General features: G+C 53.4%; 1 protein-coding gene across 9 annotated transcripts in view; it reads right to left on the bottom strand.

Annotated features, from left to right (window-relative positions):
* The window catches only part of TMEM63C (transmembrane protein 63C), a 70,784-nt gene that overhangs the window by 32,406 nt on the left and 17,096 nt on the right, over positions 1 to 21,282 (bottom strand). For 5 of the 9 annotated variants that reach the window (XM_084969863.1, XM_021099548.2, XM_084969862.1 and 2 more), the window contains exons 3-7: positions 7,618 to 7,680; positions 6,045 to 6,207; positions 5,417 to 5,496; positions 4,924 to 5,005; positions 57 to 94 (exon numbers count right to left, since the gene is read on the bottom strand). Coding sequence is in view for 5 of the 9 variants with exons in the window: in XM_021099548.2 (XP_020955207.1) it covers positions 57 to 94; positions 4,924 to 5,005; positions 5,417 to 5,496; positions 6,045 to 6,194 (350 nt within the window). In the remaining 4 variants the exon portion in view is untranslated. The remainder of the gene's footprint in view (positions 1 to 56; positions 95 to 4,923; positions 5,006 to 5,416; positions 5,497 to 6,044; positions 6,208 to 7,617; positions 7,681 to 21,282) is intronic. The other 4 variants (XM_084969864.1, XM_084969861.1, XM_084969865.1 and 1 more) reach the window with 1 other exon arrangement.

Genomic DNA, 21,282 nt, shown 5'->3' with positions numbered 1-21,282 from the left:
CCGCCCCCACCCTCTCCCAGATAAGGCCCGGAGGCTCAGACAGCTCAGGCACTTACTTCATGGTGATGGTGTTGAAAAACCAGGAATAGAAGCCCTGGGGAAAAAGGAGAGACAGTGTGAGAAAATTCAGCGGCTGGGGCATCCAAGGCAGCGGGGCAGGGCTTGGAGGGGCCTCCTGCCCAGGAAAGACCCGGACTGGGAATGGTGCTGCGGGAGCTGGGCTTTCAGAAATCCCGCGTCAGTTACAGGAAGTGGGGGCTTAGGAGAGAAGGGACTCTGGCGTGGATGTCAGTTGCTTTCCATCTGTCCCTCATCGCTTCCTTCTGGGAAGTAGTGCATCAAGTGGACTGTCCATCGAGTAGGCATCGGCCACCAGCGGTCAGCAGGCCCACGGGAGCATGACCCAAGTGGGGCCGAGCAAGATGCTCGGAAGGGGACTGGTACAAGTGTTGAGAGAAAGGTCCCTCTCCCTCTGAATTCTTGCACCTCAGTCAACCCCAGGTGGCCTAGGGTGGCTTGACCATGAGTGAGACTTTGATGCCACAAGCAAGAGCTTGTCTGAGAACAAAAAGGCTGCTCAGAGGAGAGAGGAGCAGAGAGGGGATCCTGGTGGCAAAGTTAGACTTCCTGGATCTAGCTGTACCTGAAGCAGTTGGTTCTCTTAGATTTCCCACACTCCAGCCACACATTGACCTTTTATTAGAACTAGCTCTTCTTCTGCATCTGAGGATCCTGTTGACTAGGCCTTTCTCTCAAGGTCATGCTTTCTGGAATTCCCAGGTGGTGGGAAAAGGTGGCCTTGGTTGGGGGCTGGGAGGGTCTCGGGAGGGCCTCGGGAGGGAGTCAGCTTGGGGACTGTGTGCAGAAGGTGGGCGGAGGGTCACTGCTCTAAAACTGCCAGATGTGGTAGCTGGTGAAGTTACCCGGTGCACGCTTCCTCCTGGGATCCTGGAGGGTTTAGCCAGATCTTGGAAAAAGTGGCAGCTCTTGTTTGGCCCCATCTGAGTCACGATTACATCAGTGAAGCAGGCAGCCCATTTGGTTGATAGTTTCCCCAGGACAACGTGGATCGGGGAAGGGGAGTTCTCAAAAGAGAGCAAGGAGGGCAGGCAAACATGGAACAGAAGCAAGTTCCTTGCTCCCTTCGGCAGGAGACCTCCTTCTAAGCCCTGCTCTGTGTTGAGTGGACCGATAGTGGGAAGGTTCACCATGGGGTGTCCACCTCTGGGGACCATCTCCCCATCTTTAGTCCTGGGGAACTAAAACTGGGATAGATGCCCAGGTGTGAGGCAGAGCGATGAAGGGAAACAGCAGGATGGTGGCAGCAGCCACTGGGGAAGTTCCAGGGACCAGGAGCAGAGCCAGACAAGAGGTGGGCTGAGAGTCTGGCCACCCTTCGCCTACACCCACCTCTGGGTCCAGCGTGCAATTCACTAAGGAGTGAGCAGGTTTCTGATGGGCCCTTGTGGTTATGCCAAGTGAAGGACCACTAAGGAAGGGCAAAGGTTGTGAGTACAAGTGTGGCCGATGTGCCCATGAGAAGCTTGTGGACACAGATGTGAGGGAGCTTGGTGGACCCATTCTCTCTCCCGCTCTCTCACCACCCCCACCCCCACGCCCTCTCCCCCGTGTGCATACACATCATAGCTTTGAAAGGTATAAACCATCCAGAAAACCTAGCAGCTGAACAGCGGGCCTGAGAAGCAGACAGCACCGCCCCTCCTCTCCACCCCGCAAGGAGATGGCCACAAACTCCCAGGAGCCAGCTCAGCTGACAAGACTGAGTGACAGTGGTCAGTCAGCCACACCTTGGTGGTCCCATCTTCTCCACTCTGGCCGAACCTGCCCTGACTCGCTCTGGGCACGATGGGGAGACCCATTTGCATCAGCCATACCACTCTGCCCAGCTGAGGCCCCATCACCTGCCTGGTGCCCTGAAGGGGCCACCTCACTGCATTCTCGCTAATTTCCACCCTCTTCTGTTTGACTGCCCCGGTGCTGCCATAATCACTTATCCTCTGGATGTTTTTAAAATAGAATGATCTTTTTGTCATTGTACAGAAAAAAAAAACCCCCACAAAGCCAAAGTGATGCTTCTAAAGATAAATCTGAGAACTGCTTTGCAAATTAGGTGTTACTGCCCTTATTTTATGGAGGAAACCTCCAAGACATGAACCTGTCTGAGGCTCCTGACCTTGTCTGGAGCAAGTCTTGGCGAGTCAAGGGACCAGGTCTCTTGAAAGGATAATGGAAGGAATGGGGTTTTACTTACTCGTTGCCTCCAACAAATACATACTGGCTAAGAACTGCAAGACAGTCGGGACTGGGTGCTGGGACCATGGTAGGACCAGTAGAGCACCTGCTCTCCCCGGGGGAAGTGGGCACACTAGGCTGACTGTGCAGATGAGGAATCGTCTCAGACTGGGTTAAGAGCACTGAAGAAGAGGACTGCATTTTCCATGAGTAAGTAACAAGAGACTGGGTGGACCGGGGTCCCTGGGGGCAGCGGTCCTTGAGCTGAAATCTGAACAAAGGGTGAGGGTGTTAGCCAGAGAGGGCTAGTGGGGAAGGGGGGAGAGGGAAGTACAGGTGAAAAGCCTCTCCTTTTGAGGATCTAAAAGATCGCCCGTGTGGCAGAGGGTTGGGAAGTTGGGAGGAGAAAGAGACACCGGACAAGTGAGCAAGAGGCCAAACCATGAGACAACGGGCAAGGCGCCTGCAATTGATCCAAGAGCACTGGGGAGCTTGTGAAGGCTTGCCCTGGAGGCTGTGTGTCCCTGTTCATGGGGCTCTGGATGGAACCAGGGGGCACATGTGGACCTAGAGAGATCAGTTAGAGGCTACCTTGCTCATCCATGCAAGAGACTGATGGAGGCTGGACCGGGGGATGGAGAGGAGGAGAGAAAGGAACCTGGGAAGGTAAAAGTGATACAACCTGGTAATGCACTGGCCACGCCCAGGGGCCTGGACAAGAGCAGGTGCGTGCACCTGGGTGGATGGTGGGAAGAGTCTGAGACCAGGGACCCAGGGATGGGTGGAGGTGGAGGAAGATGACAGCTTGTTTTGGACAAACTGAATCTGAAACGCCCTTACATTATCCAGGTGGAGATATTTTGGAGGCCATTGCATAAGTGGGGCTAAAACCCAGTGGAAGCTTGAGCTGGAGATAGGAACTTAGGAGGGGTCTGTGTAGAGGTGGCCGCTGAAGTCGTGAGTGAGGATGACATGGCCTGGGGGAGAGATGCTGAGGTCTGGCGTCTGCTGTGGGGAATTCCTGGTGTGCAGGAGACACTGACAGAGGGACAGAGAGCAGGACGTCATGGCAGCAGCAGGAAGCGCTTTCCCTCTATTCAAGAAAGGACGGAGTTCCCATGGTGGTGCAGTGGTTAACGAATCCAACTAGGAACCATGAGGTTACGAGTTCGATCCCTGGCCTTGCTCAGTGGGTTAAGGATCTGGCATTGCCATGAGCTGTGGTGTAGGTCGCAGACATGGCTCGGATCCCACGTTGCTATGGCTCTGGCGTGGGCCGGTGGCTACAGCTCCGATTCGACCCCTAGCCTGGGAACCTCTATATGCCGCGGGAGCAGTCCAAGAAATGGCAAAAAAGACAAAAAAGACAAAAAAAAAAAAAAAAAAGAAAGAAAAGAAAGGATGATGGGAGTTCCCACTGTGGCTCAGCAGTAACAAACCCAACTAGGATCCATGAGGATGTGGGTTTGATCCCTGGCTTCGCTCAGTGGGTTAAGGATCCAGTGTTGCTGTGAGCTGTGGTGTAGGCCACAGACTCGGCTTGGATCCTGCATTGCTGTAGCTGTGGCTGCGGCTGGGGTGCAGGCTGGCAGCTGCAGTTCCGATTCGACCCCTAGCCTGGGAACTTCCATATGTTGTGGGTGCAGCCCTAAAAAACAAACAACCCCCCCCAAAAAAACCCCAACAACAACAAAAAAGAGGGAGGCGATGGTCCACAGGCTCAGGTGTCTCAGAGATCAGATGAGACGAGAACTGAGGAAAGCCCGTTGGATTTCGTGGCGTGGGACTGTTGGTGACCTTGGGGCTCCGGAGGGGAGCCACGCATGAGGGGGCTGAGGAGTGAGAGGGAGGTGAGGAGACAGAGCAAGCCAGACCTCTGTTTCTGGAGTAGCTGTGATGGGACAGAGGGAGGCAGGCAGTCGTGGGTGGGGAGGGCCCGAGACCATCCCCCGAGCACCATTGGTAACCCCTCCGATCTGCTCCATTGCTGCGAGGCCTTCCCTGCCTCCTTTTCCTTCAGGCACTACCAACGCCCTACATGCACCTGTCCGGATGCTCCCACCAGGGGGAAAGGACATGAGGCAGGACTTGGTCTGTTTGGCTCACTGCCTGGTGCCCAGTCCCAAACCAGTGACTGGCCCCGGGCACGTGTCCTGTAGCTACTGGCTGCATGAATGGCCATGTTCAGATGGAGGACTGGCATTTGACAGGGAAGAAGAGGGAGGAGACTGGGCTCCATCGATGGAATTGGGTGGCAGGAGATTGAGGGGCATTCTTGCCTGATGTCTGGAATCTTCTATATGAAAAGGGAGGCGAGTCCTTGGCTTGCAGGGGTGGGGATGCTTGGGATAAGACGGGGTATGTGAGAAAAATTGGAGGTTGGGGAAGAGTAGAATAATTCATATAAAATATTCCTTTAAAACAGAATTAGCTAACACTTTCTGGGCACCCCAGGAGGTACGGTTAATGCCTCCATATTTCCAATGGGGAAACAGGCTTGGCAGCCCGAAGCACTTGTCCAAGGCCACGGGGCTATGAGTGGTTGGTGTGGCTGCTTGCAAAGCCCCTCCTGATGGGTGTGCTCCTTCCTGCACATGCCGGGGCTGTCTGCCCAGAGCCGGGACCCCCATCCCTCGCCCTCTCTGGGCCCAGGCCCACCCCAGCACCCACCTTGTCCTTATGTTCCATCTCCAGGGAAATATCCGAGGGAGACGTCTTCTCACTCTGTTCCCCATAGATCAGCGAGGTCAGGCTGCCGGCCGGGACAGGCAGTGGGAGGTGGAAAAGGAGGACGTTCTTAGGAGCCTGCCTTGCTGTCTCTCCCGCTCCCTGGTCCCCTCCCGCCCCCAGGAGCAGACTCGCCTCAGCTCATTTGCTGAGCACACAGCTCTGGGCACAGACAGGTGCCCAAAGCATCTTGGGAGTCACAAGACCCAGAAAGTCTGAGATCTGAGAAAAAAGTGGCCTCATGCCCAGAGGTGGCTGCCCTCCAAGTAACCTTTGTGCAAGGAGGGCCAGAGCAGGGGCAGAGGTGGTGATGAGATGCCACCTGCTGATGAGACACCTGTGCAGCATGGGCTCTGATCAGAGCCACGTCCTGGTCGTGGCAGCACATCCCCCCAGGAAGCAAGCAGCTCCCTCTTGACCCCCGGCCTCTCCTCACCTGTCGTTGTGGATCAGCAGAGCCAGGCGCCCATAGTCCCACGCGGCTTTCCGGAGGAAGGAGTAAACCAAAATGATGACCTATTGGCCAGGAAAGGCGATAAGGGGCAAGAGCGCTCATGGATGCCTCCCCCTCGGCTGACCTTCACGCTCCCATGAGGGAGACCCTGTCCCTGAGGTCCCCAGAGGCTCCCCCACCCCCCATGGCCAGCTCTGTCAGGGTGGGGGTCATGCACTGTCAATTCTAGATTCCCAGTGCCCAGCAACAACTTGCACAGAGAGGATGCTAAGAGCTCGTTGAACGATGGTGCTGGTGGCATGTTTAGAACTACTGGATGAGAGCACTCCTTGAAGAGATCAGCAAGGGGAGAGGCTCAAGGGCGCTGGTCAGAGGGACCTTTAGACAATGGCGCATGGAGAAGAAGCCGGGATTCTGCCGTTCTGCAGCCTCTTCTTCTCCAATGCTTACCCACCTGGGCTGCCCCGGGCAGGACTGGCACTCAGGTGGTTCCCACCACTGTGGCTGGCCTCCATGGGCAGCGGGGCCCTGCGGTACCACTTGGGAAGGTTGCACCTCCCCCCCCCGGGTGAGACCTGTCTGTCTGCCCACCGCCGTGCCCAGGACTCACCACCCACAAGATGACGTTGAGGCACAGCACGGTGGGGATCCCCCCAAAGGGCTGACCCTGCAGGACGGTGTTCTGAGATTGGAAGCAGTCACCCGCCGAAAAGTTCTGTCCCTTTCCCACCACATTCAGGTTCCCTGGCGAGACAGCCATCCTGGGAGGCTCCCTGGGGAACAGAGGGGTCTCCAGGTCAGATACGAGGCCACCCCCACCCACTATGCCACATGCAGAAGCTGGGGCGCTGGGGCAGGGGTGCACTGAGCTTCTTCTAACTGATGGAAGCAGGAGGGTCAGCCTTGAGATGGCACGCAGCCCTGTCCTATAAGACACCAACGTCCTCAATCCCAGGGCTGCGGTGGCAGAACAGCCCAGATTCCCTGGGAGAGTTTGTTTTTACTTTGTACCACGTGCTCCCTCTACAAAGAGTCATAAAACGCACATCCAGGTGGGTCTTCCCACTTCCATCTTTGTGAAGCTCTTCTTGTATATACATCAACAAACCTCACAAGGGTCTCAGAGGAAATATTCGGTTTAGAGGAGGCAACCACGCCATCATGGGACGCCCGTGCAGACAGGGCCACTGATGATCTCTAACGTCTTATGATTCTCTGATCTAGTGTCCAGAAAAGGCAATAGCTCCCAAGACCAAGTAAGGTGAAGATGCAGAGGGCCTGCACACAGCAGTGACTCAGTAAATGACTTTGCTTTACTTCGACCTTGAACCAGGGACATCAACACCTGTTCAGGGATGTGAGCCAGCGCAGTGAGCCTGACACTCAGATGCCGAGCTCACGGTCACGGGCATCCATACCCTTCAGGCCTGGATAAGAGGCAAAAGTGTGAGTGAAAACTAGAGGTGACTGGCAGCTGCTTGGACTTACCCAGCAAGGATGCTCTGATTTTAGAAGGTCATTTGTTTTGGCTCCAGGTTGCATTGCACCCTAGAGATTCTTTGCTCCCATTTGAGAAAAGTAGGTTTATTCATTCAACAAATATTTGTGCTAGACCAGTGCTGGGGGTACATCAGTGAGCAAGACAAATAACAACAAGATAATCCCTTCCTTGTGGGATTCTCCTGTGGAGAGGTGGTTCAGGGGTTGGGGTGAGATCAGGACTGTAAAGAGGGTGACTGGGGAAGGCCTCCCTGAGAGGATGACAATGGAGGGGCTTTGCAGAGAGGGAGCAGGCCATGCAGCTGTGCAGGGAAGGGTGCTGCAGGCAGAGCAAAAAGCAGGGGAGGGGTGCAAGCTTGCCCAGAGCAGAAGAGCTAACAGGTCCCTGTGGCTGGAGGAGGGAGAGTGAAGGCATGGGGGGTGGGGGTGCCTGAGCAAAGAAGTGACATGAAAAAACCCATGTTTTAAAGAGATCACTTGGATGCCTGTGCTGAGAATAAATGGGGGTGAGGGCAGGCAGAGAATGCAATGCATCTCAGCCCTCCAGGGCTCTGGCTCGGCTGTGACAGGAAGATGCAGTTCTGCTAGTGACCACGTGGGGGAGCCCTTGTTGAGCAAGCAGGTGGGAAAAGGACGACCGCGTACTGGGTAAGTCTGAAGGCCTTGGGGGAACTTTTTCCTACCTGAGTCAGTTCTCCTGCAAAGGGTTCCCTCAGGCCTGGAGGCCCCACTCAGCTACGGCGTTGCTGCAAAAGAAAAAGTGCAGTGGAGAGTCCACAAGACTTAGGGACCCAGGCCGACTCTGCTGGCAGCCTCATTCCTCTGGGCCCCTTATCTTTAAGCTCAGGAGGCTTTTTATCACTTGAGTGTTTTTGCAAATAGTTTTTCTGCAATCTGTTGCTGGTCTTTTCATTTTCTTTGTGATGTCTTTTTTTTTTTTTTTCCTTTCAGGGCCACACCTGTGGGATATGGAAGTTCCTGGGCTAGGGGTTGAATCGGAACTGCAGCTGCACCGGATCTGAGCTGCATCTGCAACCTATGAGGCAGCTTGCGGCAAGGCCAGATCCTTAACCCACTGAGTGTGACCAGAGATCGAACCCGCATCCTCATAGACACTATGTCTTGTTCTTAACCCACGGAAGCCACTCCTTCATGGTATATTTTGAAGCACCAAAGTTATGGATTTTGACAAAGTCCTGCTTATCAAATTTTCTTTTATAGGCCATGCTTTTGGTATTGCATCGAAGAAATCTTTGCCTAACCCAAGGTCTTAAAGATCTCCTTCAATATTTCTGTCTAAAAATCTTACAGCTTTAGCTCTTAGATTGAAGTCACTGAGTTAATTTTTGCAAATGGCGTGAGATAAGGGTCTAAGCTCATTTTTGGGTATGTGGGTATCCAGTTGCCCAGCACTTAGGAACGAAGGAAATGATTTACAAGCCCCTCTTAGGGCCGTGTGGGAACCGCAACCCCGTCAAGAGAGTCAAAGCGTTTGGTGACCTGCAGAACAGCCATAAGGACTTGGGACTGTTGCTATTAGTTGGTGAATCCTATGCATGCTGAGGGCAGGGGAGTGAGTCCTTGGCCGTGGAGAGCTCTGGCTTCTATCTCACTCTCAGAAGGTTTGAGTCCTGGACGATGCTCTTTTCACTCCTCAACTCCCACTTCTTATTCTCTCTCATTCCACATGCACCTTTCCCTCCCTCCCTCCTGCCCTCCTTTTCTATCTTCCACAGAGATGGGCTGAGTGCTTGGCAGGAGCCTGGCATCCTGGCAGACCTGGTTCCCACCTGTGTGAGGCTCCCAGACTCACTGGGAAACACACAAGCGCAAGGCACATGCCTCCACAGCCCACCACCTTCCGTTCACCCAGGGGGGCCATGGGGAGAGCCCACCCCCGAGCAGTCACAGTCCCTTCCAAGGGAAAGTGACCTCTGAGCCGACGGGAGGTGTCGGAGTCCGCAGAGTCCATGGGGAGGCAAGGGCAGGGGAACTCTATTGGCAAAGACCCAGCGGGGAGACAGAGCATGGTGGTTTGGGAAAGGGAAAGTGAGTACTCGCGGCTCTGGTGTAGGACCAATCACTGGTCTGTCCTTTCATTTGTTCATTCATTCGTTCAACAAGAAGTCACTGAGTATCAGAAGTTCCCAATGTGGCTCAGTGGTAACAAACCCAACTAGTATCCATGAGGATGTGGGTTCAATCCCTGGCCTCACTCAGTGGGTTAAGGATCCTGCATTGCTGTGGCTGTGGCGTAGGCCGGCGGCTACATCTCTGATTTGATCCTTGGCCTGGAAACTTCCATATATCTTAGGTGTGGCCCTAAAAAGACAAAAAATAAAAATAAAAAATAAAAAAATAAAAATAAATAAATTAAAATTAAAAATTAAAAAGGATTCATTGAGTATCTTGAGTATCTACTCTTGCCAGGCCCTGCGTAGACCCTTGAAGTACAAATATGAGATCTTTTTCAGGGAGCTGACAGCCTTGGGGATCTGGGGAGAGGAATGCTGTTGGGAGACCTGGCCCAGCTTGCTCTTCTCCTGGGAAGGACCCTGGCTACAAGGTCCTGGCCTCTCAGCTGGGAGTGGGGTGGAATCCCGCCAGCAAGGGTGGGTCAGGTCAGGCTTTCAGCTCACCTGCCTGCCCAGCCTGAAGCAGGGATGGGGAAGCAAAAGAGAGAAGAGAGCCTTACCCCAGCTCTCCATCCTCCGCAGCTTTCCCAGCAACAAGCAGAGGCAGTAAGGAGGGAGGCTGCTGTGTTGCCATGGAAACCCAGAGCTAACCCCCAAACTCTGCCCCTCACCCCTAAACCATGCCTGGACCTTCCTCCTCCCTCCTTTCTGGAAGGATAGATTTCTGCAGGTAGAGCTAGCTCTTGTGTGTGAAGAAGGGGACAGAAAGCTTTATGGGAAATAACCAAACCTGAAATCGGAGAGTGCTGAAGAAATACAAGCAGGGGCACCAACCTGCATGGCATGGGGGGAGGGCACCAAGGAACTCGTCTCTTTGGGCATGAATTTCACAGCAGAGCACAGGGAGGCTGATCAGGGCATCAGGGAAAAGTAGGCTCTCCAAAGCCAGACTGTCTGGGCGTAAGTCTCCGATCCACCCTTGCTAGCTTTGCAAATCTGGAAAGTGGAGGTAACGACAGTACTGCCCCACAGAGTTATTGTGAAGATGAAATAAGATTATTCACATAAAGTCCCTCACATGATGCTTGGATATATATGTGCCCAAAATTAGCCATCACTGTCAGCATCATCATTACTTTATTTGTGAGATGTAGTGAGGGGCCGGGACAGGCCCATTCCTAGTCTCCTTCCCCCTCTTCTGCTCTGGAACAGGCAAAAGGAGATGTCAAGTCAGGGAAGGATTTTAGGACAACCTCAAAGTGCAGCCTGTAGGTGGCGCTGCTTCTGCCCTTCCTGTACATAAAAAGCAAATGTCAGCCTTGCTTTGGGGGCCAAGGAGGGCCAGTGAGAGATGCTGTTAAGGCTGGCTGGCGAGTCAGGATTCTCACGTCCCCTTGGTCTGCACATCTTATCTGATGGGCGTGTGTGTGTGGCCTTCCCTCCCATTTCTGCCCCATCCTAGCTTTCTGCAGCAAAAACTGAAGGCTCAGCCATCCCAGGCCTGGACAAAGTTTTCCTCAGCCACTGGGCAAAGCCTTGAAAAGGAACTGGCTTTGTCTTTATTACTCCTCTCCAGACCTGGCCTGATTTCAGCCACTGCTGTCCTAACTGGCCAGGCTAGCACTTTGCTCCCCACTTTTCTTTCCAGGTGAGGTGGCCATCTCAAGGTCAGGTCCTCTGTGTGACAAGCCCAAATCCCAGAGCCTGGGTGGTTTAGGAAACCCTAGAAGGGGACTTAATCTTATTAATAGCTAACCTTTGTTGAGCACTCACTCTAGGAAAATACTTCCTGTTAAAGTGGCTAGCTCAGGAGTTCCCGTCGTGGTGCAGCGGAAACGAATCCGACTAGGAACCGTGAGGTTGTGGTTCGATCCCTGGTCTCGCTCAGCGGGCTAAGGATCTGGCGTTGCCGTGAGCTCTGGTGTAGGTCACAGGCGTGGCTTGGATCTGGCCTTGCTGTGGTTGTGGTGTAGGTTGGCTCCGATGTGACCCCTAACCTGGGAACCGCCGATGTGACCCCTAGCCTGGGAACCTCCATATGCTGTGGTGTGGCCCTAAAAAGCACAAAAGACAAAAAAATAAAAAATAAAAAAATAAACTGGCTAGCTCATTTAATCTTCAGAAGTCCCCAATGGTACTAGAATCACCACTAGGTGAAAGAGAAAGTTAAGGCTCAGAGAGGTTAAATGACTTGCCTGAGGTCATCATGGGTACTGGTAAGTGGCAGAGCTGGTCATGGAACCTGACCAGTTGGTAACCCCCTGCTCTGCTACCCCCTGGGCCCTCTGGTCCTTTGCTGGGCAGGGGTCAGAGGAGAGGGATGACCTCGCTCAAGCTTTAGTCCAGGGACAGAACCTTGCCCAGCCTCTCGGAGGGATGCAATGCAGAAGACTGTGGCCTGGAGGTCCCAGGAGAGCTGGGCTCTGGGCCCCTGTGTGGCTTTGGGCAGGCGCTTTCCCTTCTTGAGCCTCCTGTCTATAAGACAAGGGTTTTGATGGGAGGTCTCTGAGAGCCAGGCTGGAGCTAGAACTCCAGGTGTCCCAGAGACATAGCCCACAGCCACCCAGCCTACATTTCCTGGCACTGCCCAGAGCCGACTGCTCCACCATGCCCACGAGTCCTTTAGGCACTGTCCACAGGGCTTGCATTTTGATTAGGAGAAGAAATCACGGCAGCCTTAAGTTACATCCTAAGAGGAGAGGCTGTGGGTGGGGAGCCACCCTGATCCCCTCCCCCAAGCCTTTCCCCCTCAAGGGTACACAAAGCCGCAGCGCCTGCCCTGCACCCCCTTTGCCATCTGGCCTTCTCAGTCTCTTCAATAATTCATCACCTTTTCGTTATCAGCAAGGAAGATTATTTCCCTTGGTTCTGGACCTTACAAAAACAGAGCTCCTGGCCATGGGCACTCCTCCCTCGCATCTCTCCTCTCTAGGTCTTTCCTCGTAGCCCCTCTTCCACGCCCTTTGCGCTCAGATCTGCCCCCGCCCCCACCCTTTCCAGCACAGAAGCTCAGTGGCTCAGGCTTACTCTCACCACTAGGGGGCAGTTAGTTACTCTGGAGGACAGGGAGGAGAGGAAGCAGGTGTTACTGCAACAAGGCTTCTGGTTAATCTTTCCCTACCTGCCCCGTCAGCTGGCCATGACTCTTCCCCTAAGTGTCCGTAATCTCTTCCTTGCTCTAAATTTCCCTTGGGTCTGCTCATATCCTCAAGCCAAGGATGGTTTGCCCAACTTCACGTACGAAGAAACGGGGTCACCAACAGACTAAGAGATTTGCCCAAGGCTGGAAAACGTGGTAGATGTGGGATCAGAATGTGGATGTTCTGGCTCCTCACTCAGTGCTCTCAACCTTGGATCGGTGATCCTCAGCCGGGAGATGGGGGACACTGCAAACACCTCGAAGCTGTTTAATAGATCCAGATGCTCACACCCCACTCTATACTTTAGGAATGAGAATGTCCAGTCAATTCTTATGTGCAGCCAGGAACAAGAAACACCAAGATTTCTAGGGTTATTTGCTTCTTAAAAAAGGAGTTCCTGAAGATGCAAACGGTTTTCTGACTCCCCCTAAACAAGGAGGGAGGGTGAGGAGATTTGTGGATAAAGACGGCAGCTCATGAGACTGGTCCTCACATTCCTTTCTAAGGATACCTCCCCTCCCGCCTCCCAGGTCGTTCCGAGTCTATAGAAAGTTGGCTGGACATCTGTAGAGGCCCACGCCACCTCTTCATGTGAATCCCCAAACTCCTGCATTTCTCCCTCTATTAGCAGTCATCGGTCTGGCCTGTCCTTGCGTCTCTCAGGGCTGCTCCTCCTGCCCTGATGGAGTCTGAGCCACGTCTTCCTGGGCTTGGCTGGGACCTTGGTCTCATCAGCCCAACAGCCCCAGGGTCCAGCTCACAGCCTTCCTCTCGTGTGCAGCCTGCTCTGTACCTTGTCCCCACCCTCCTTACACAGCCGGCCTTGGCAACCACCACCTGGCACTCTTTTAGTTTTCTATGCACAAGAGTGGCCAGTTCCCTGACAAACCTGTGGGCTCCTCGATGGCAGGACCTATGTCATTGTAGTTCCCCCACAATGACCAGCATATAGGGGCCTCAATGAAAGATGGGCCCTTACCCAGGGCCACATTTGGGATGGGAAAGAAAATGATGGAGATTTGTATATGTTCATGTAGTGGGCAGAGAGTATCTGAGTCCCTCATTTTTGCCTCCTCTCAGCACACTGTTGGGTACCAAATCTTGTTTCCCAGGTCGCAGCATGGAGAGGAGGGAACACATGATTTGGGGTCAGATTATTTATTTACTAACTGCTACTTAACCTCTTGCTGCTCAGTTTTCTCTTCTAGAAAATGGATATAATTGTGTCGATCCTGCCTTTACCAGGGTGGTAATGAAGATTGCTTAAAGATGATACATGGAGACATTTTTGTAAACTATAAGAACCCCAAACATTGGTTGCTGCCTTTGCTATCCTCTTCCTAGGTTCGAGGTCAGCCTTCCTTCAGAAGCCCCTAGACAGCCCCCTCAATCACCCCTGTAACCCCTGCATGAGCTAAGTGGGTTGGAGTTCCATTGCCACCAGGCCCACTAAGAGCAGAAGGACAGTCAGCACCACGGACAGCACCAGACAGCCATTCATTTCTGCTGCTTCTCTCTGCCAGAGCTCTGTGGGCAGGGCTCACTGATACCCCCGTCCAATAATAAGAACACCAGATAACATCCGTTGAATGAGTTCTATGTGCCAGGCACTGTGCCAAGTCTCTTAATGCATCATCTGGGTTAACAAACCTATCAGACTGCCTGCTGGATAAGGTCAAGGGCCTTTGGCATCCTTTCCCACCTCTTTCTAGACCCCTTCTTGTTTTGCAGAAGCTGGAAAGCTGAAAACTACATTTACAATGCTCCCTTGCAGCTGGGGTTCTGAACACAGATCAGGTTCCATCAATCTTTTGCACTGGAGATGGATTTATAAGCAGAAGGGAAGAGGCGGCCACCTCCTGCTGCTGGGGCCGTGTTCTGCCAACAGGCCATGCTGCGGAGGGGAGGGAGTTATCTGCAACAGATCAATGTCCGATCAATGTCCAGCCTTTGGCTCCTGGGGAGGGGAGGCGAGAGGAAACTGCGGTGCCGACTGCAGAGGCTCCCTGGTCCTGGCTGGTAGAGGGAAGATGTGAATTCCTGGCTCCAGCAGTCCCAGTCTGCCTGTGGCTGAGGAGCAGGTTGTCTTTGGGTCAGTTCTGCTCTTTTGGAAGACTCAGGTTCTAACCCTTCTGGTGATTTTATGAGCATGTGGTTCTCTGGTTTAAATTCTGTTTGCTTAGAGGTCCTAGGGTGGTTTTTGCTTCCTGCACAAACAACAGGCTTATTATCATTACCCCATCTTGGCCCCAGAGAATCTCGGGCACAGAGATGTTAAGTGACTTCGCCCAGCTCAGGCAGCCCGTGAGGAGTAGAACCTGAGCCCAGGACGTCCAGCTCTCTAGCCCCCTCCTAATCACTCTGCTACATGCCAACTGCAAGGGAGAGAACCCCGATCCCAGCAAAGAGGAATAAAACCCTCGGGCTAAATACAGAAGCTAAATAAAGAAAAGAAAAAGCTGATAGGGAATTCTGAGAATGAACTCCAGGCCCAAGTGGGCACAGCCTGTCACGAACCCTCAGAAGAAGCAGGAAGTTTCTACCATGGTACAGGGGAGAGGGGGTGGTTAAGAATCTGACTGCAGCAGCTCGGGTGGCTGCAGAAGTGCGGGTTTGATCCCTGGCCCAAGAACTTCCACATGCCACGGGTGCAGCCATAAATGTTTTTTGGTTTTTTTTTTGCGCTTTTTAGGGCCGCACTGCAGCATATGGAGGTTCCCAGGCTAGGGGTCATTGGAGCTACAGCTGCCGGCCTACATCAGAGCCATAGCAACGCCAGATCCAAATCGAGTCTTCGGCCTACACCACAGCTCATGACAACACTGGATCCTTAACCCACCGAGCAAGGCCAGAGATTGAACCTGAAACCTCATGGTTCCTAGTTGGATTCGTTTCCACTGAGCCATGACTGGAACTCCACAGCCATAAAATTAAAAAAGAAACTGAGAAGAAGGGGAAGGGCCAGGCACCACACAGGTGCCTTTGTATCGTTATCCCACTCAGCATCACTCATGTCTCACAAGCTACGAGGTAGCTGCCTGAAAGGTAGGTACCACTACCCCATTTTATAGGTGGAGAAACTGAGGCTCAAAGAGGTCAAGTAACAGACCTAAAGTCACACAGCTGGAGAGAGACAGAGGTAGGATTGGAACCTATGGGTCTGGTTCCACTACTTATGTGGGCATGATGAGGGAGAGGGCAGCTCTGCCTGCTCCGGGAGGGCTGTCCTTCTGGATAGAGGAAGATAGGCTCTCCTCCCACATCTGTACTCCATCCATCCTGGCGACTCGTCACCAATGGGGAGGAAAGGCTGAGGGGGGCGGGGGACAGAGGGAGCCGGAGCACAGCAGGTGGAATGGTAGCCATTTGGACCCAGCTGGAGGCTGAGCGTGCTGGCCTTGCCCTCACCCCTCTTACCTCTGGGGCCCCACAGAAGGCCCTCTCCTGACCCTGCAGGCCCTGAACCCCTACCGGGGCCCATGCCTTCTTGCTTCTGGCCTCCTTGTTGGCTACGCAGCCATAAGAAGGTCCAAATGGGGCTGGAGGCAGCAATGGGGATGTCATGGACACCAGGCCCCTGGGAGCTGAGCAGTGACAGGGGGACACCGGGAGATGGAGAGGCCACTCCCTACTTGTGCTGAAAAGGCAAAGCAGGAAGTAAAAGCAGCAGGATGTAAGGATGTTAAACTAGATGATTTCAATTCTAAAAGGCAAGGGAGAGAAAGAATGAAAAACCAAATTTATACTTGAAAAAAAAAAAAAGACCAGTTATTTCTGGATAGTGGGACTATATTCTTTCACTGGTCTTTAAAAGCATTTTTTTCTGAATTTTTAAAAGCTATTGAATATGAACGTGTATTATTATTTATAATGAGAAAAAATCACATTTGAAAAGGGAGGCCTGTTATTTCTAGGCCTATGTGTGATCAGCTTCCCTTTATCCTTCTGTACTCGTGCTCCTCCTTCCCTACTCAGTGCCTTCATTTTGACCAGCTCCCACTCAAGCTTGTCAGTGGGGCAGAGGGTGGAGGTACAGGGGCCGAGCCCTTGGAGTGACATGCGGCCCAGTGGTTCCTGTGCGGGCTGCCTGCTCAGAAACAAGATTCAAGGCCTGAATCTGAGGCCCCCTCCTCCTTCCGCCCCCCACCCCCAGGACCTGGCTGGCCAGGTGCAAGAAGGTGAAGGTTTGACCTTGGACCCTGTGGGCCAAGGGGGCCACGAGGCCCCTGGGGGCCAGCCTGGAAGCCAGAGGCACCCACCCTCCCCAGATCCATAACTCCTCCTGGCAACTGAGGTCCCCTGCTGACTGCAACGTCAAGGCCCAGGGGCGGTAATCAGGGAGGGGGACCCAGTGGCTCCCCAGCACATCTCTCCCTTGAGCAAGTGGGGGCCAGCCTGCCCTGTCACCCTGCTCCCCACTCTTCCTCCCCGCCCCCAATCAGTCAGCGGATGGCAACCACTGAGACCCCTATGGCACATTTGGAGGGGGCCTAAAGCTAGACTCCTATGCGGAAAAGAACAAATGGGAAATAGAAGCATCCCGGGCAGGGCTTGGCTTCTGGACGGTCTCCCGGGGGCCTGATGGAGGCCCTGGGGCACACTTTCTTCCAGGTTAAGAAGTGTTTACATCCTCATCCCACTTGACCCCCCGCAGCCCTGTGGAGGCAGGAATGACGACTATCTTCATCTTACCAATGAGATGGCTGGGGCCCAGAAAGGGTGAGGAACCTGCCCAGGGTCACACAGCCGGCAGCTGTAAGCCAGGTGCAGGTGCAGGTGGAGGTCTGAAGCCAAGGCCTGAGCTTCTGCATAGCTCACTGCTCCTCTGACACCTGGGCGCTTGACTCCTGGCCTGCTCCAGCGGGAGGTCCCATGACCCCAGGAGCGCCCCCTAGTCTTACCACCCCCCTCTCCCTCCATGGTGGCCCATCTCTGCTTCCTCCATTCCTTTCCTTTGTGGAAAGGCCTCGTGAGCCTCCCCACAAAAGGATGCTCCACTGTTCGGCCACTCAACTCCTCTTCCTCCAGGCAGCCTGCTCTGGCACCAGAGTCTCAGTAAGGGGATCTCACCTTCCCTTCAACTCTTACAGCTCTCACTTCTCCTGTCCTCAGTTCTCCAAGCATAGCAGGTGCTAAGGAGAATGAGATGTCTCTCCCTGAACCAACCTCATTCTAGAAGAGATGAAAAAAGGCCTTGGCCAAGAGGGAGCTAGGTACCCAGCGCGTCAGGAGGGCTACTCCAGGGGCGGGACTCACTGCAAGGGACACTGAGCCCAATCTGGTGCATTCAGGAACCTGTCCAGAACCAGGTGAGGTGAGCTGTCCTGCAGGTCGTGATGGAATCTGCTGGAAGGGCTCTCTGTAGCTCTCCTTAGCGTGGCCCACAGGCCTACCTGTGGCTCTAGCTTCATCTCACCCAACTCTCTTCTCACTTCCATCTGCTGGCCCCTCTGTTTGTCCCTAAATGCCTGGACCACAGGGCCTTTGCCCATGCTAGTCCTTCTACCTGGAAGGCGCCCCCTTCCCATAACTCATTCTCTCTCCCATTAGTTAATCTCAGCTCAATTTTTGCCTCCTTAGGGAAAAACTCCAGACCAGGTCAAGCCCCCACATTTCATGCCTCAAGCATCCTGGGAGAGAGCTCTAGCGTAGCATTTAGGTGTGGGTCCCGAGGCAGAGCTACACTCCTTGGGTCCAAATCCTGCCCCTGCTATTTACCAGAGCGCCATGTCTTTGGGTGAGTGTCCTAACCTCCCTGTGCCTCAGTTTCCTTCACTGTAAAATGAGGATGTTAAGAGCATCTATTGGGTCCTTACTGGATGAATGTGAGGATTACATGAACCGATGCACATGAAACGGAGCAGTGCCAAGCCCACAGCCATGGCTCAATGCATTATTTTTCTTGTGAACACCCAGTATCTTTGGTGTGTATTAACAGGATGACACAGCAAATGGCTGACTCTCCCAGTGGATGGAAAGCCTCTTGAGGACAGAGCCCAGGGCTTTTTTCTCTATTTTCTCTGCTGTGCTGGGCACGGCTTAGTGCTTTACAAATATTTGTTGGAAGAAAAGAATGATTGGCAGTGGGGCTAGGGTGGGTCCCATGTGGCCCCCATGATCTCAAATCCAGAGTGGTTGGGCTGGAGAGACTCTTAAGAGCCTCTAACCTTAAGCTCCTCCTTCCTCCGATGAGCAAGGGTTGCTGCTGGCTGACCTTGCCCTTGCCTCCAATCTCACAGGGCTGGGCAGCTGCTGCCCCATTCCATCTCTCCCTGGGCTCTGCTCATTCCGTGGATTGAGGGCATGGTAAAATCTTAGGCTGATGCATCCATTTCTGTCTGATTTAGAAAAAAAAAAAAATGTGGCACATCTTTTATCTGAGTGCTGTGGGAAAAATACATTCCCACAACCTGGTGAAGCTGCAGGCTTCTGTTGGACCTGAGTTATTGCGGTAATTCCCGTCTCCATGGTTACAAGTCCAGACTCAGCCTTCAGCTAGCAAAGACCAGGCAAACGGCTCCACAGCCGCAGAGCCCCCACCTCCAGGCTAAGATGCTGGCGGCAGGGTCGTTTTCTCTGCAGCCTCTTCCCTGATGGATTCCTCTGCAGGAGTCCCAAGGGGACTGCAAGAGGAGGGCTGGGGAGAGGCAGCCACAGCAGAGGCCCCTGTCCACCCCAGAGTCAGTCCAGCTACAGCTGGGATGAAGGTACCGGCAGCAGGAGCAAACAAGTGGGATGCTATTGGGGTGTCATCTCACCCCAGCTCTGCCTGCTGCCAACTGGGCTCTGGTGGACAGTGCCACATGCTGGGGGAGGCACAGAAACCCAGGGCTCTGCAGCCAGGAGACCAACCAGCCCAGGCAGACCAACCAGCTGTTGATGATTCGTTGATGGGCAGACAGAGCCAGCCTTAACTGAACACCTGCTTTTTGCGGGGCACTGAACTAGGATGTGGGGAAGAAAGAGAAATAGCAGACGGATCTGCCCTCAGTGAGCTCACAGTCCGGTGAGAGCAACTCATCAGGACAGAGCAACAGGGGCTCTGTCCAGGGAAGAGAGCGAGATGCAGACGGGAGTCTGCCTCCTGTGCTCCTGCCTGGGTCTGGATCATCTCTGGAAGGAGACTCAAGACATTCTTGACAGTGGTTGCTCCCTGCCCCCCTCCCCCCTCCACAGGGAGGAGAATGAGGTGGAGGCTGAGGCAGGGTGAGGAAGACTTACTTTTCACAATACTCTCCTTTTCACCTTTTGGATTTTGTACTATGTACATGTTTAACCAAACCAAACCCCAAAGAGCAAAACTGAGATGAAAAGCACCACGTGACAGGTGCTACAATAGGATGTGACAATGTGTGCTGGGCCCAGGAGGAGGAACAGGCAAATCTGACATCAAGGGACTCAGGCGTCTCATCTGCAAGGGGTTGTGTGGGTCTGTGTGGGTCTGTCTCTGTACTGTGGGTTTGGGAGGTGTGGACCTGCTGGGTTGAACTGCGTCCCTCCAAAGTTCATGTCCACCTGGAACCACAGAACACCACCTTATCTGCGTAACTCTGGGTGGTAAAGGGTGTTAACTGGACTTACTGTGGTGGTCGTTTTGCAATACACACAACGATTGAATCATTCCCGCGTACATTTGAAACGAATCTGTTATCAGTGATATTTGGATTTAAACAAAGAATACAACCTTATTTAAAAGTAGGGTCTCTGCGGATATAATTAGTCCCAGCAAAGTCACACCAGATTAAGGTGGGCCCCAACTTCAGTGACTGGAGTCCCGGCAATGAGGCTGTGTGGAGACACAGGGGACAAAACCATGTGAAGACAGACACAGCGACAAGGACCGCCCAGGGTTGCCAGCAACCACCACGGGAAGCTGGGAGAGGCAAGGAGGGTTCTTCCCTACAGCCTGCAGAGGGAGCATGGCCCTGCCAACAGCCTGATTTCAGACTTAACAGCCTCTGGAACCACGAGGGAATAAATGCCTGTTAAGTCACCCAGTTTGTGGTAATTTGTCAGCTGCCCTAGGAAAGGAATATGAGGTCTGTGCATTTGTGTTTGTGTGTATCAGTGGGTTTGGAATGTGTGTCTATATATGGTTGGGGGGTATCTGGGTATGCTTGGGAATGTGTTTGTGATGATAATTTGAATTTGGGGGTGCTTGTGTGTGTTTGGGGGCGCAGGCATGTTATGTGCTCACGTACGTGCCGCTGAGTTGGATACGTGTGTGTATTTATGTGTGTATGTATCAGTGAGTTTTCCAGCATTTGTGTGATCTCTAGGACCTATTTCAGCCCTAATATTCCAGGAGTCTGCCCTGGGGCCCCTGCTGCAGGGGTGGCCTTGAGAGGATGCTGGCCAGGGGCAGTGGAGAGGGACTAGCATCAAGGCCAGGTTGGAGCAGCATGCCCTCTGGTCCAGGACCACCTGCAAGGAGAGTGTGCTCACTGCACCTGCCTTGTAGGCAAAAGGGTTTCAAGGTTAGGAGCATGAGTCGAGCAAGGGCCATACCCCGGGGGCCCAGCCTGACAACCTTCTTGGAAGCCTTCACTAGAGCAGAGACCCCTGAGAGAGAGAGACCCCCTCCCATGAATCAGTTACTTGGAAATATCAGAGCAGCAATTCTCAAACTTTGGTGCATCGGCATCACCTGGAGGGCCTGTTACACCCCAGATGGCTGGGCCCACCCCAGAGTTTCCGATGCACCAGGGCTGGGGTGGAGCCTGAGAAGTTGCGTCTCAAATAAGCGCCGGGGTGATGCTCACACTGCTGGACCTGGGACTGCATTTTGAGAGTCATTGAGGTAGAGAGTACAACAGGATTTAGGGTTCCTCTTCCCCCTTCCCCAGGCCTTGCAGTGGGCATCCAGGTCTTTCAGGACAGGCCTTGGAAAAGTCAGGCCCGCAGGCTCAGTCCTAGTCTAATAGTCTGTCTTTTACAGTCACCCACCTGTCACTCACGAAATCAATTATTCAGCAAAATAATGGGCTGGGCTTTGTTCACTTATAGTCTAGGCACAAGATTCTAGTGGGTACGCAGACCTCCAAAGAAACCACATGGGTCTGCCTAAGTGGAC

The sequence above is a fragment of the Sus scrofa genome, chromosome 7, assembly GCF_054392235.1.
Source record: "Sus scrofa isolate SSC_HxYL_T2T_F1_AM1 chromosome 7, Sscrofa_HxYL_maternal_Yorkshire_Landrace_v2.0, whole genome shotgun sequence".
Classification (NCBI taxonomy): Eukaryota; Metazoa; Chordata; class Mammalia; order Artiodactyla; family Suidae; genus Sus; species Sus scrofa.
The sequence above is the reverse complement of the archived record's forward strand: the minus strand, read 5'-3'. Positions and strand labels throughout refer to the sequence as shown.